This window comes from Eschrichtius robustus, chromosome 9 (genome assembly GCF_028021215.1).
Source record: "Eschrichtius robustus isolate mEscRob2 chromosome 9, mEscRob2.pri, whole genome shotgun sequence".
In the NCBI taxonomy this organism is placed as follows: Eukaryota; Metazoa; Chordata; class Mammalia; order Artiodactyla; family Eschrichtiidae; genus Eschrichtius; species Eschrichtius robustus.
Window position 1 is genome coordinate 14,915,539 of NC_090832.1, and position 14,723 is coordinate 14,930,261.

Consider the following 14,723-nt stretch of genomic DNA (forward strand, 5'->3'; position numbering starts at 1 on the left):
AATCATCATACAGTTTATGTTTTGGGACATAAAGAGAGGAAGAGCCAGCCCCCTTCAATATTCAAACTCCATTCCATTGGCTGATTCACTCACACATTCAACAAATGCTCATTGAGCATCAACTATGGGCTAAACACTAGATGCACAGTGAACAAGCCTGTAGGAGGCAACATGGCTGAAAGTGAACACTGTGGACCTAGAAGGAAGAGTAGCCCAGCTTTCAGTTCCAGCTTAGGTGGCTATAACCTTCACTTCTCTGAGTCTTGGTGTTTCTTTGCCCATGAAAAGGGATAGAACCATAAGGGATTGTTGTAAAGAAGTGCTGGTAGAGGTACGAACAAGACACCATGGAAACCCATAGGTGGGTGACCTAACCCAGCCTCAGAATAGCAGGGAAAATGCTTTGGTGAGGGTAACATCCAAACAGAGACCCTAAGAATAAGCAGGAATCAGTCAAGTGTGGGAAGAAAAGACACAGTCCAAAAGGTCAGCAGTTGCAAAGCCCTGGAGGGAAGAAAGCACTGGGGAGACTGCAAACATTGTTTTATAGGAAGTATGGCATCCATAGAGAAGAAGGGGAGGAAGACAGCCCCGTGTGCTGTGCCAGCAAGGCTGGCTGCTATCCAGAGAGCAGAGAGAACAATTGATGGGCAGAAAGCAAGGAGTCATGGGATCCTATTTGTATCTTTTTAAGTGATCACTCTGACTACAATGGAGAAGGGAGAGGACAGTCCCTCATGCCAGGAACATTAAAGCAGAGACTGAGTGAGTTAGAGATAATGGTGTGTAACCCACTGTGGTGTTAATGGTGTATAATGGTGTATAGTGGTGTATAATGGTGTATAGTGGTGTATAATGGTGTATAATGGAGAGATGAGGGAGAAGGCGGGCGGTGGAACAGACAGGATTTAATCACATTCCCTGAGCTCTTGTAACACCCATGTTCCAAGCTATGCACCTTATATACGTCAACTCACTGAATCGTACAAGGACTCTATGGGGAAAATACTCTTGTTATTCCTGTTATAGTCTTGAAGCACCACAGTGTTCAAAAAGGTTAATCAAGTAGCCCAAGCCACTCACGAGAGCCTGTATTTGAACCCAAGTCTATTTTGCTCATACACTGTATGTGCCTCCTCCACACCATACTGCTGCATAGATTGGTGTGCAGATCAGGACAAAGGTCTTATGTAGAGAGATGAAAGCTGGCATCATTACCACATAGATGATCATTAAAGCCATGAGAACAGGAGGAACTGATTAGCAATATTTACAGGCATTGAGTATTCCCTATGTTCCAGGATATTTTCTAAAAGCTTATCATTATTTAATCCTTACAGCAACCTTATAAGAGAGTGTGTTAGTTTCCTAGGGCTTCATTAACAAAGTTCCACAAACTGAGTGGCTTAAACAACAGAAATTTATCATCTCACAGTTCTGGAGGCCAGAAGTGTGACACCAAGGTATTGGCAGGATTGGTTCTTTCAGAGAGTTGTGAGAAACAAACTGTTCCACGCCTCTCTCCCAGCTTCTGGTGTTTTGCTGGCAACGTTTGGCATTCTTCAGCTTGTAGTTACATCACCCCAATCTCTGCCTTCATCTTCACAGGGTGTTTTACCTGTGTGTGTGTGTGTCTTTCTCTGTGTCCAAATTTCCCCTTTTTATAAGGACACCTAACATACTGGACTAAGGCCCACCCTAATCACCTCATCTTAACTTGATCATCTATCTGCAAAGACCCTATTTCCAAATGAGATCACATTCATAGGGTACTGAGAGTTAGGACTTTAATGTCTTGGGTGGGGGGGGACACAATTCAACCCATAACGGGTAGATATTTTACATCTGTTTTACAGATGAGGAACCTGAGGCACAGGGAGATAAGTAACTTGCCTGAAGTCAACAGCTAATGCACTGGAGAGTGTATGAAGTATGGGAAAAAGGGACTAAGACAGACCCCAGTGGAACACTTAAAACATCCAAGAGACAGCCATGAGACCCCACTTCTGTGACCACACGTAGATGGGACCAGAAATGGGTGCCTGATCCAAAGAACACCTATCTACAGGCTTGTCGCTGCTGGTCTGCAAGGTGACATGGTGTAAAAGTGCTGCTCACACTGAAGAGTGATTGATTAAGCCAACCAAGCTCTCCCTCCGGAAGCAAAACACAGAGAGACAGAGCAAGAGCAGTTAATGGTGGGAGCAGAAATGGGAGGTATAGAAAAGCCAGGAAGTGCTAGAAAACATAAAGAAGAGGAAGCCCAGAATAAGCAGAAGCAGATGCTAAAGGTGGAGAGAAGAGTGGAGAGCTGACAGTGGTATCAGCAGAAGCAGTAGAAGCAGAGGGAGGGAGAAGTTGAATCATCACGGCATCCAAGGACACCAGCATTCATGGGATGGGTAAGAGAATCCAGCCATGGCAGCTGCACGGTACCCTGAAACTGGCACTCTAGTTCCTGGACTAACAACTTGTTCCAGTTTATGGGATGTGTGACTGATCTTCATTGGGTTCTGACTGTGAGGCCAAGATTCCCACCCACAATTATACCCACACTTATCCTTACACAAATCTCTCATTTCAATTTTGTGTCTGATAACCTTAAAATAATCTAACTCAAGCGCCCAGAGAGGCAGGAGAAAGAAGAGTTGAATGTCACAGTATGGGAGTTAATGGAAGAGAATGTTTCAAGAAGGAAATGGTCAATTGTATCAAATGTTACAGAAAGATCAAGTAAAACAAGCACTTTAAAAGGAACAGAGATCTGCTGACAAAAATGTGAGAGCTGGGTAAGTGGAGACAGAAGCCAGGTTGCCATGGATGATGGCATGAATGGGAGGTAAGACCAGAAAGACAGCAATACAAACCACACTTTCAAGTGGTTCTACTGTGAAGAGAGAGAAAAATAAGGCTCTAAGTTGTGGAGTAGAAGGAGTGATATTTTTTAAGATGAGAGAGATCTGAACATATTTAAAGGCTGATGGAAATAAGCCACTAATGAAGGCAAGGCTGAAGACAGCTGAGAGAAGAAAACAACTAATGACTAAGATGCTGAAGATGCAAGAGGCCAGGTAGACGGAATAATCCAAGACAGGAGGAGAGAAGGAGGCAAGAAAGGGCGGGCACACATATGAGGCTATGTTAGGATCAGGTATTAAAGGTGTTTCCTGTAATGGTTTCTATTTTCTGGGTGAAATAGACAATGAGATTATCTGCTGACAGTGAAGAAGGCAAAGACAAGGTAAGAGCCTCGAGGGAATGGAGAATATTTGCAACAGTCATTTTGGAGAATGGCAGTGAGATCTAACCAGGAAAACGGTGAAGGATTACCAACTAGTACAAAGGGCTCAAGTGAAATCAAAGGCCATGGATTTGGCATACCACTTAGCTGTGCTTTCATGTGATTTCCTCCAGTCTCAATCAGTGGGGCAGGAAAAGCAGCAAAAACATTGGTAGTTGGGATTAATTCCAAGTTGAGGACAGAAGGGCAAGGGAACAAGAAGTTTAAGGTGTTAGGAAGAGAATGACTGAGGAAATATGTCGGCTGGCTCCAGAGGGAGTGAAGACTAGCAAGTCTAGTAGGGAGAAAATATGAGGACCAAGGGATCTCAAAGAACAGTTATTTGGGAGTAAGAGATAGAGTTCTGGGATAATAAGAGGCCATGGAGAATTTAAGACTTCAGAGGTGGAGAAGTTCTAGGTGATTAGAAGCTCCTGAATTTGGCCATGTGTAATAGATGAGTGTTGTCTGTCCGTCCAGCTTCTCTTTCTTTTGGGAACTTTCCCTCTGTTACTACATGTGGTTCTGGTTGAACAGATTATTCTGGAGCCTCACCCCATCCCACCCTCACTGCAGGGGTTGGCATGGGATGCAAGCCAGTGAGTACATCCTTCTGGCTAGAGTGATTGGCTCAGGGGTATGTGACCAAGAAGAGATGATCAAACTATTCGGAGATTTCTTCCATGAATGTTAGAAGCAGAGAATCTCTCTTTCTCAGCTCAGTTCCTCACTTGTAAAGACTTTGTAACTGCTTATGACCATCTTTCTTGGCAACATAGAGAAACCATCTCCAGCAGGAGCAAGTGAGCCCAATATACAAAGACAAGAAAATCAAGCAGAGACAAAGATGAATAAAAGCAAAAAGGATCCAGAAAACAATGTTGAATCCCTGGATCTAGCCACGCTGAAGTTAGTCTACCCCTGAATCTTTCAACTGAGCATCCCAAAATCTCTTTGCTTAAGGTAGCCTACATTGGATTACTAGAAACTACAGTCTAGGAGTTAAGTGGCTGAAACAAAAGGAGGCAAAGGTATGAGAGCTGAAAGAACAAGAAACTAAAGATAAAATGTTGCATGGGTTTGCCTTATAGGCATGAAAGTCACCTCAGATGAAGGCAGTACTTGATGAGAGTGGAGAAGACACCTATGGACCATTTCAACGGTCTTACGTAGACAGGATGTTAGTGAATTAACTGCAGTAAGGACCGGAAGAAAGTTATATATTAGTTAGCGGGAGCCTCGAAAGAATGACGGTTCTTACACAAAGGTGAAGGAATAGCAGCATGGAAGCTGCAGAGGGGAAAGAGAAGCATACAGACCCCACTTGCTGAGAAGAAGCTAAGTGGGGTGTGCAATAAAGTGGGTAAGATCGCTACTGTGTAAAGTGGGCAGAGCCTTCCCAGTCAAAGGTAACTGTGAAATGCTTCCCCAGTGAAAATTAGACTTCATTTTCTAAGTCCTAATTGTTACAATATCAATAATAAAGACATTCTTTAACAACTTTCAGCCCACAACCCCTTGACCTTGAATCACTCGCTGTTCATCTATAAGGTAAAGTAAAACTGGAAATTTAGACGGATCAAGTTAGAATTTTTTTCCTAATTGAGATATTCTACACATACATTCAAATGTCTCAGACAATGATCAGAATAACAACCTCAGCAGCAATTATTACTCAAGTGATTTGGTAGAAGAGTTAATGTTAAATATTTTAAAACTCTATTTAGAAAATCACATCACACCAATGCATTTTATTGGACAACATGAAATATACATGGATATTATAGAAGAACAAAATCTAACACAAAAATGTGAAGCTGGCCTGCCACCTCTGGAATGGAGGCCACAGAGGGAAAGCCGACAACCAACCGGCACTTCAACAAGAAGGGAAAGAGCTTTATTGAAGGATTCTCAATTTGTCCAAATGACAAATAGCTAATGCACATATGGACATATATACATAGACAGAATTTATTTTTCTTATCCCATACAGTCTTTCCACCAGAAATTCCTAAGGATTATATTCAAACACTTTAAATATTTCTATATGTATTAAAGATGACTGTATCTATGCTTGAGTTACATTTTGGAAATATTATATAAATGCATATTTAGATAAATGGAACGTAATTTTGTGTAATAAGGAGAAAGTACAGGACTAACCATTTTTAGTATGGACCATTTTTAACCTCTTATATGAATCTGGAAATACAATTAATGATAAGTCCAAAATGGAAAAATAGTATTATGACAGTGTATGGTTTTAAAGTGACGTTGTTAAAAAGCATCTTTGAAGAGTGTCAAAAATAAATTTACAAAGAAAATAAATGAAGTTCATCAAAGACTGTAGTTGGAAAATGAAAACAGAGAGAATGCACAAAAGCAATCTCCCCCACCCCTGGGCCCGCCCGCCCACCCCGACCCCATCAACGACGGTTTTCTGTGGCCTGGACGGAGCAGAGTCACTCAGCAGTTCCACCCCCCAGAGGCCCGAAGAGCGAAGTCGCCTTCTCCACTCCAGGTGAATGTGGGTCCGAAGCAGCAGCCACTGCATCTTTGGAGCATGTGGAGGGATCTCCAGAGACCACAGACCTTCCCTTGGGAGAGTACGTGGCTACCTCCCCTACTGTTGCAGACCTCGTTCATGTCCTAAGTCAGGGCCGTGCGGTAGCAAAATGCACACGACAGAGAAAGCCAGGCAGAGACGACCCATCCCCCAGCGGAGACCCTTGGTCACTCTCCCTCTACGTCAGCTGTCATCCAAACTGTGTCAAACTCACCTCCTTTCTTCTAGAGTTTTCATTTTCTCTTAATGCTTGGGTGTAATCTATTGTTTCCTTCTCCTTTAATTAGACACTAATGCTCTTTTAAGGGACTAGACAATTTTTCTCTTATGGCATCAATAGAAATAAGACAACCACCCAAAAGAGAAACAGGTTTTTCTTGGGAAGTTAAGAATGATGGTTTCCTGAAAAATATTTGTGAAATAGAAATTTAAAAGGAAGACAGAAAATGATAGACATTCACTATAAAATCTCGATCCTGAAAAAGTATCCCTGCTGTCAGGATATTTGATATATCGGTGAATAAACCGTGTATGATTTCTTCATCTTACCAGCATTTCACGTTAAAGCTTTCATTTTTAAAGTGCTGAGCTCGGCTCTGTTCAAACATTAATGATTACCACCAAATACGATCTGGTAGCAACACTCATTTAAAAGAGGACCATTTTACAGGACCTCAGATCTATGTATGTTTCATCCACATAACTAGGTGTATGGCTTTTTAAAGAAATCATGTGGGTTACACTCATAAATCTCAGTCACTTTTGGACTTCGATCCTTGATTGTACAGACGTTTTCCTTGCTTTGTGGTGAAGGCAATTTCCACCAGAATCGCAGGAATTCAGGAGAAACAGTAGGACTGTGAAACAACAGAGAAGGTGCAGTCTTTGCTACTGAGCCGACCTGGCGTTCATTCTGGTTCTGTCACTAACTAACTGCAATCATAGGTAGGTAACCAAGATCACCTCTCAAGCCCCAGAGAGGCTGTAAAGTAAAAACAGTAAAGTTTCTCCACATGGTTATTATGAGAATTAAACTGGCTAGTAGAACTCCTGACCCACAATAGAAACCCCATAATTGTTAATTCCCTACCGTCATTTCCCATTCTAGATACACAATCTAGTGAAATTCATCTGGGTCCCAAAGTGCTAGCAAATAAAATAATAGGTGTTTTTAGTGCCAAGCATCTACCTAAGGCTGGCACCTTTGAGATCCTTTTTTGCCCATGATCGATTCTTGCTCTATCATCAAAGTATACGATATTCACACACTGATCAAACTTCACAGGTTTGGGGAATTTGTGAAATTGAGAACTCTGTCCTATCTCTCATCTCCCCCTCCCTCAAGAGATATAGTGTTCAATGAAGAAGTTGTAAGTGGCCCTGTGGGTGTCCATCTTGCCTTGTGGTCACATCTCTGAGGCAGGCACAGGTGACAAAGTGATGCTGGTGTGAATGGGACAGTCTTTCAAGACATTTGAAGATTTCATAGTCAGGAAGAGTGAGACTGGTCATGTTCAAGCCCAGCATCTGAGAAACCACCTCCCTGAAGTCCACCAGCTGCAATGTCAAACAGAACCACAATGATTGAGAGAACAAAATGTATCGACACTGCTAGACCAAATGCAAGCCAAACATCTGTGGAAAACCCAGGTTTGCATGAGCTAGGCAAATTACTTACTCTCATCACTCTCTGATTAATTCTCTCATTTATTGAAAAAGGAGGAGAAGGAGAAGAGGAAGAGGAAGAGGAAGAAGAAGAAGGAGGAGGAGGAGGAGGAGGAGAAGAAGAAGAAGAAGAAGAGGAAGAAGGAGGAGGATGGGGAGGGGGAGGGGAGGGGGAGGAGGAAAAGGGGAAGAGGAAGAAGAAGGAGAAGAAGAGGAAGAAGAAGGAGGAGAAGAAGAAGGCTAGCCTGCTAAATTACCTCTAAAGTCCTTTCAGACACCAACCTTCAGCAATTTCATAACCACTTTTCTGATGAGCCAATTAATGTGGTATCGGCTACCAAATCAAGAAGCCCAGCTCAGCAACTATGAATGAGATTCTGGCCTTGGTAAGATTTCATTTTCCCACTTCCAGGGTGAATGACTAACCACACCTTTTTCCCAGGGCTGTTCTGAAATTTGGATCAAATGAAACGATGACTGTGTATGTGCTCTGCCTGCTAGGAAATGCTCTACAGTTGTTGGTGTGGTTGTGCCTCTTGTGTTATAAGCATTTATGCACTGGGCTGTTAACTGGGCAATGAACCTCTTAAAACGAAAGGAAGATGTGACAGGGTGAGAGAGTGGCATGGACATATATACACTACCAAACGTAAAATAGATAGCTAGTGGGAAGCAGCCGCATAGCACAGGGAGATCAGCTCGGTGCTTTGTGACCACCTAGAGGGGTGGGATAGGGAGGGTGGGAGGGAGACACAAGAGGGAGGGGATGTGGTGATATATGTATATGTATAGCTGATTCACTTGGTTATAAAGCAGAAACTAACACACCGTTGTAAAGCAATTATACTCCAATAAAGATGTTTAAAAAAAATAACTAAAAAAAAATTTAAAAATAACAACAACAACAACAACAAAAACCCGAAAGGAAGAACAAATGGCAAAAAAAAAAAAGTATGAGCTGACGAAAACGGAGGACTTCTAAGTGTTTATCAAATCACATCACACAGATTGCCACCTCACAACCCACAACACTGGACTCTCTGGGACAATTATTTGTCCATCACAAAAGGAAAAATGAGAGTTGTGGAGCTAGAGAAAATGGACAAAATGTGCCTTACACCCCTTCAAATTCTCATTGACTGGTTGCTGTGATTCTAGGCGAAAGCAGAAGCAGATCAACTAGAGGTGGCCGGACAACCCCTCTCCAGAGGTACCTTCCATTTTAGAAAAGGTGTGATCCAATCCGAAGGCAGATGTTTCCTCCGGGAGAAGTGCCTTCCAAACATCCTCACCGTGCGCTCATTCATGTACCAGCATCCTTCCTATGCTGAATCCAACTCGGGAAACAGAACACTCTTTCCAGCCTAGTCTCCCTGATGAAAAAGTGTTCCCCAAACTTTTCCACCCTTTTGAATATGGCCAATGCTCTTAATTGATGAGAGGTTTCCTCTGAGACCACTCACTCTTAGAGTTTGGCCTTCCTCAACTCGGCCTGACACATGAGCCAAAGCAGAGGCAGCCAAAGAGAAAAAATATCCTCGGATCAGAGTCTACTCTGTGCCCTTCTGAGCTGCAGAAAGAGACTGAGATAAAAGCCAAAAGCAGGGGTCAGGCTGCCCAGGACATGTTTTTTTATGCCTGACCTCCTGATGGGCTCACCAGATAAAACTCCTCCTTGCAACCAGCGGGCGCATGAGTTCTGTTTTATGGTTTACATCTGGGCTTGGTCGGCCATCAGGTCTGGGTGCCACTGTTTGAGAATTGGGATTGTTTCCTGCAATTGATCTCTGCTGGAGATAAAATTTCCCTCCTGAGGCTGCGGCCCTGGATAACGTTAGAAGATCTGGGATAACGCAAACTTCAGAGGCAATCAGCAAATATAATAAAAACCTCTTCACAACCAGAACCTGGCTTTTCACAGGCTTTCCATGGCTTTGATAAGAATGTCTTTTTCTTTGCTACAGTTCGTGCCATGAAAATGTGAATTGTTTTTCTTAGTGGAGTAAATCACAATGGTACTTTTAATGCCAAAAAGACGGTAGAAGACAGACAGATACATTGGAATGATATAGAAAGCTTGATAATTGGTTATGAAGAAATGTATGAATAATTATCAAGCTTTTGAATTGCCCCATCTTTCCTAAATAAGAAGGTTTCACTGCCAGATTTCTACCCACCTGCTTTTCTCTCTTTTCTACTTCTTCCAGAGATTGTTTTAATGTCTTCATTTCACTGGTTACCTCTTCTAGCATGTTCCTGGCCCTCTCTTTACTCTCCTTAGCCCCATGCTCTGTAGTCTCCAATTCTGATTTGACAGACAGTAGCTTTTTCTCAGCTTTCTCCTTCATCTTTTCCAGTTTGTCTCTGGATTTATTTAGGTCTTCAATGGCTTTGGTCTGTTCCAAAGTTTTATTCTAAGCAGTCAAAGAGAATGCTGATAATTTCTTCTGCATTTATTTAGGAAAACTGTATAAACAAGACAAATCAGAAGTCAGTGGGGACTTCCTGGTGGCACAGTGGCTGCGAGTCCGCCTGCCAACTTGGGGACACGGGTTAGATCCCTGGTCCGGGAAGATCCCACATGCCGCAGAGCAACTGGGCTCGTGTGCCACAGCTACTGAGCCTGCACTCTAGAGCCCTCGAGCCACAACTACTCAAACCCGCACACCTAGAGCCCGTGCTCTGCAACAAGAGAGGCCACCGCAGTGAGAGGCCCGCCCGCGCGCTGCAGAGAAGAGTGGGCCCCGCTCGCCGCAACTAGAGAAAGCCCGCGTGCAGCAACGAAGACCCAACACAGCCAAAAATAATAAAATAAATAATAAATTTTTTTTTAAGTCAATGAAATTCATTTAACAACTCTTTTCATGAATAAAGAATGGAATCCAACCCAGTTATACAGACTCTGCTAAGCATATAGACTGGAGGAACATGTCTTAAAGCAGTTATAATTTATGAGCAAATATTAGAGTATCATTATGTGGAAGATTGATGAGATGAAATGGTAGACAGCATGATTCAGGGGTTAAATATTAAAACAAAGTCTGTGGTACTCACACATAGACTCTACCGAGCTCCACAGGTAAAGCAACTTGTACTTTTTACCCCTGCCAAGGGGTCATCCCTGGTATAAAAACATTAGAAACAGCAAAATGTCTCCCCTTTTGGTGATTTACCACAAGGAAGCCCCACTTAAAAATCTCCTTGGCAAGTCATCAGTGCTGTGAGGGAAATTAGCAGTTTTTCTGGAAAACTGTCTTCTGACTTTACCAATGAGTATGGGAACTGGAAGGTAGCCACTGCATCCACTGCAGGCAGGAGGGAAGGGTGGTACCTCTCTCCCAGAAGCTATCCCAGGATCTTAAAGCCAAAACAGAGCATCCTCAAGTATGAGGCACATTTTCTTTATTAGTTTAGTATTTAAAATTATACCAGATCTGCCGACAAAAAGAATCTGAGTCAAAGGAATGAAGCTCTGATACATACTATAGCATGGATGAACTGTGAAGACATCACTATAAGTGAAATAAGCCAGACACAAAAAGACAAATATTGTATAATTCCACTTCTGTGAGTTACCTGGCATAGGCTAATTCATAGAGCTAGAATGTGGAATAGAAGCTACCAGGAGCTGAGGGAATGGGGAGCTCTTGTTTAATGGGCACAGAGTTTCAGTTTAAGATGATGACAAAGTTCTGGAAATGGATAGCGGTGATGGTTGCACACCAGTGTGAATGTACTTAATGTCACTGAATTGTACATGTAAAAATGGTTAAAAATGGTAAAATTTTATGTTCTGTATATTTTACCACAATTTTTTAAAAAAAGAATTTGAGGTAGTTTTGCATAATTAGACACAAAATTTTTTAACTGACCATTCAAAATAAATATGAATGAGCTACCACTTATCCACTGGATGACCGTAACCAAAAAGATAGGCAGTAACAAGTGTTGGTGAAGAAGTGGGGAAATTGGAACCCTCCTATACTGCTGGCGAGAATGCAAAATGGTGTAACTGCTGTGAATAACAGTAGGCCAGTTTTCAAATTGTAAACATAGAGTTGACTTATGACCCAGCAATTCCACTCCAAGGTGCATATATCCAAGAGAACTAAAAACTTACGTCCACACAAAACCTTCACAAGCATGTTCGTAGCAGCACTATTCATAATCACCAAAAAGTGAAAACAGCCTAAATATCCATCAATGGACGAGTAGATTAAAGAGTTGTACTATATCCATGCAATAGAGTATGACTCAGCAATAAAAAGGAACGTAGTACTGATACATGTTACAACATGGGTGAACCTTGAAAACACTGTGTTAGGGGAAGTAACTCAGTCACAAAAGACCACTTATTATACGATTCCATTTATATGAGAGATCCAGAAAAGGCCAGGGGCTGGTGGGAGTAGAAAATGGGGAGTAACTGTTCCCCATTTCTTTTTCAGGTAATGAAAATGTTCTGAAATTAGATAGCAGTGATGTTTATAAAACTCTGTGAATATACTAAAAACTACTGAATTGTACACTTTTAAAAGGGTAAGTTTTATGATATGTGACTTATATCTTGATAAAGCTGTTATTGTAAAGTACATTTACAAAGAAGCCTTTAAATGCATCAAAAGAAATTACTTTGAAATAAAGAAGTACACGTGGGATGGACAAAGCGCAAATACCAGCAGAGCTCTGAATTTAGTTCTGAGCCTCCTAACAGTTCAGACAAGGCCTACAGGCATATTCTCAAAGAAAAAGCATAAATCTGTGTTTTAATTTTGTTGAAAATCATTTAAAAGTTACATCTGAAAGTAATAAAAAGATACCAAATAATGAGTGTTTGCTGATTTCTCCCTTCCCCTTTCATTTTATCCCTTCTTTCCTAAAAAGGAAAGATGCTTTCTTGCTGCATCTACTCCCATCCTGTTGTTCCCAGGGCAAATCTGAGTAATGGGGAGAGTGTCGGGGAAGAAGAAAGCCTGAGAGACTAAATTGATCTACCCGATAAAAAGCTGAGAGAGGAGTGGGAAGAAAGAGTCTCTGTTAACTAGGCTGCAGGAAGTGTTTCTGGAAGAAACTTGGGATGATGGAAGAGGGACTTGTGAGGAGATATAGGTGTCATGCAGCAAGGAAACAAGAGAGAGAGAAAACAATGGAGAAGAGGCTTTAAAATACTGCTACTCTTGATGAATGAAATCCTCCTTTGTTTTTCTTTTTTCCTTTTTTTTTGAGTAACAATAATAAAGCAACATTATCATTTAGTTGCTGGACTGCTGATTATTTATTGATGAAGGATTCTGAGATTGTTGCAATTTACCCAGACTACATTTGGAGGCTACTGTCAGAGATTAAAATCTTGACCGAGTCTCGGGGTTAGAGCTCATCTTCATGGAGACTGAGTTCCAGAATTATGGCGTAAGGAGCACAAGCTGACCTGACCTAAACTCTGAAGGGTCCTCCAACACTTCTGGAAAGTCAGAGGAATGGTAGAAGCTATTCTAAGATTGGAATTATGACATGATATGGAGGAAAGGTGCCTGTTTGGGATATGGATGTCCAGATGGAAAATCAGATTTATACTGTCTGGGTAATGTCACTAAACTGAGAAAGCTTAAGTCAAATACCTAAACTGGAAACTTGTTTTTACCTACTATCACACACACAGATTCTTAAGAAATTAAATTCCTTTCCAGGCAGAGAGGAAGTCAATGGCAGACACTCTTGGACAAGTTCAAAACTTTTGAACTGGCTCCATGCAGGAGAGAGGAAATCTCTTGGGAAACTGGCAGCTGCTTGCAATCCAGAAGGTGTAAGAACAACTGCTGTAGCTTGGGAAATATGCAGGAAATAAAATGCCAGCAACAGCTGGGGGAAGGGATTCTGAGTCAGCTTTTTAGTAAATGAACCAGCACCAGTAGGGCAAGCACTTGAGACAAGGAAATGGTGCCCACGAAGTGCAGGTCTACAGGGGCCGACTTTGGAGATCATTCATGGATTCCAAGTTATCAAAACCCATATTTGAACGTGGACTGTATATTAGTACGACTATATTAGAATATTATCTCAGTGTAGATTCCTGAGTGTAACGATTGCACTGTGGTCACACAGAAGAATTCTCTTGTTCTTAAGATATACCTGGTAAGTATTTAGGGATGAAGTGTCATGATGTCTGCAACTTACTCTCAAATGGTTCCTCTCTCTGTCTCTCTGTATCTCTCTGTCTCTCTCTGTCTCTCTCATTAAGCAAAATATAACAATCAGTAAAATGTTAACAATCTACATGAAAAGTAAAAGAATGTCTGTTATGCTATTCTTGAAACTAGTCTATAGATTTGAAATTTTTCAAAATAAAAAATTGAGAAGGGAGCTTTCCCATGAGTGATTGATACATGTATAATGCATCCTATCAGTAAAAAATTCTGAATATATATGTACATTTATTTATAAATTATATGAACAAGTACTCTAAATAATATATTGTGTAGATTTTCAAATATTTTACAAATAGGGGACATTAGATGGGCGAAATCAATATCAATTTTAAAACAAGGTTATCTCCCTTTAAAACATAAAGATTCCGAGCTTCCCTGGTGGCGCAGTGGCAGAGAATCTGCCTGCCAATGCAGGGGACACGGGTTCGAGCCCTGGTCTGGGAAGATCCCACATGCCGCGGAGCAAATGGGCCCGTGAGCCACAACTACTGAGCCTGCGCGTCTGGAGCCTGTGCTCCGCAACAAGAGAGGCCGCGAGAGTGAGAGGCCCGCGCACCGCGATGAAGAGTGGCCCCTGCTCGCCGCAACTAGAGAAAAGCCCTAGCACAGAAACAAAGACCCAACACAGCCAAAAATAAATAAATAAATAATTAAAAAAAAAAAAAAAAACATAAAGATTCCCTTCACATGCCAACTATCTCAGTGCTTCAGAGAAAACATGGGGCAAAGCAAGAAGTTCCTGGGATTGCTATGTTGCATTAAAAACCTTGTATTAACAGAAGAGGAGATACATTCAGCCTTTCTACTCAGATTAGAAAAACATTTACAGTGGGCCATGTACCAAAGGAGATGGAACACAGCTTGGAGAGTTAGAAGCACATAAATCAAGTCCTAATGAGAAAAATTTATAGCCAAGAATTTCTCAAAAATATGAGACTTTATCACAATCTTAAGGGCTGCCTGAATTCTTGTTGTCAGGGAGAAAGTAATGGACTCCAAGCCAAGC

At 41.6% G+C, this 14,723-nt stretch overlaps 1 protein-coding gene across 2 annotated transcripts in view; it reads right to left on the bottom strand.

Moving 5' to 3' along the window:
• Window positions 1–5,706: 5,706 nt before the first annotated feature.
• Window positions 5,707–14,723, bottom strand: part of CCDC170 (coiled-coil domain containing 170) — a 96,693-nt gene continuing 87,676 nt past the window's right edge. The window contains exons 10-11 of one of the 2 annotated variants that reach the window (XM_068550962.1): window positions 9,689–9,925; window positions 5,707–7,403 (exon numbers count right to left, since the gene is read on the bottom strand). In XM_068550962.1, the coding sequence (XP_068407063.1) occupies window positions 7,203–7,403; window positions 9,689–9,925 (438 nt within the window). In that variant the 3' untranslated portion in view covers window positions 5,707–7,202. The remainder of the gene's footprint in view (window positions 7,404–9,688; window positions 9,926–14,723) is intronic. The other variant, XM_068550961.1, reaches the window with a different exon arrangement.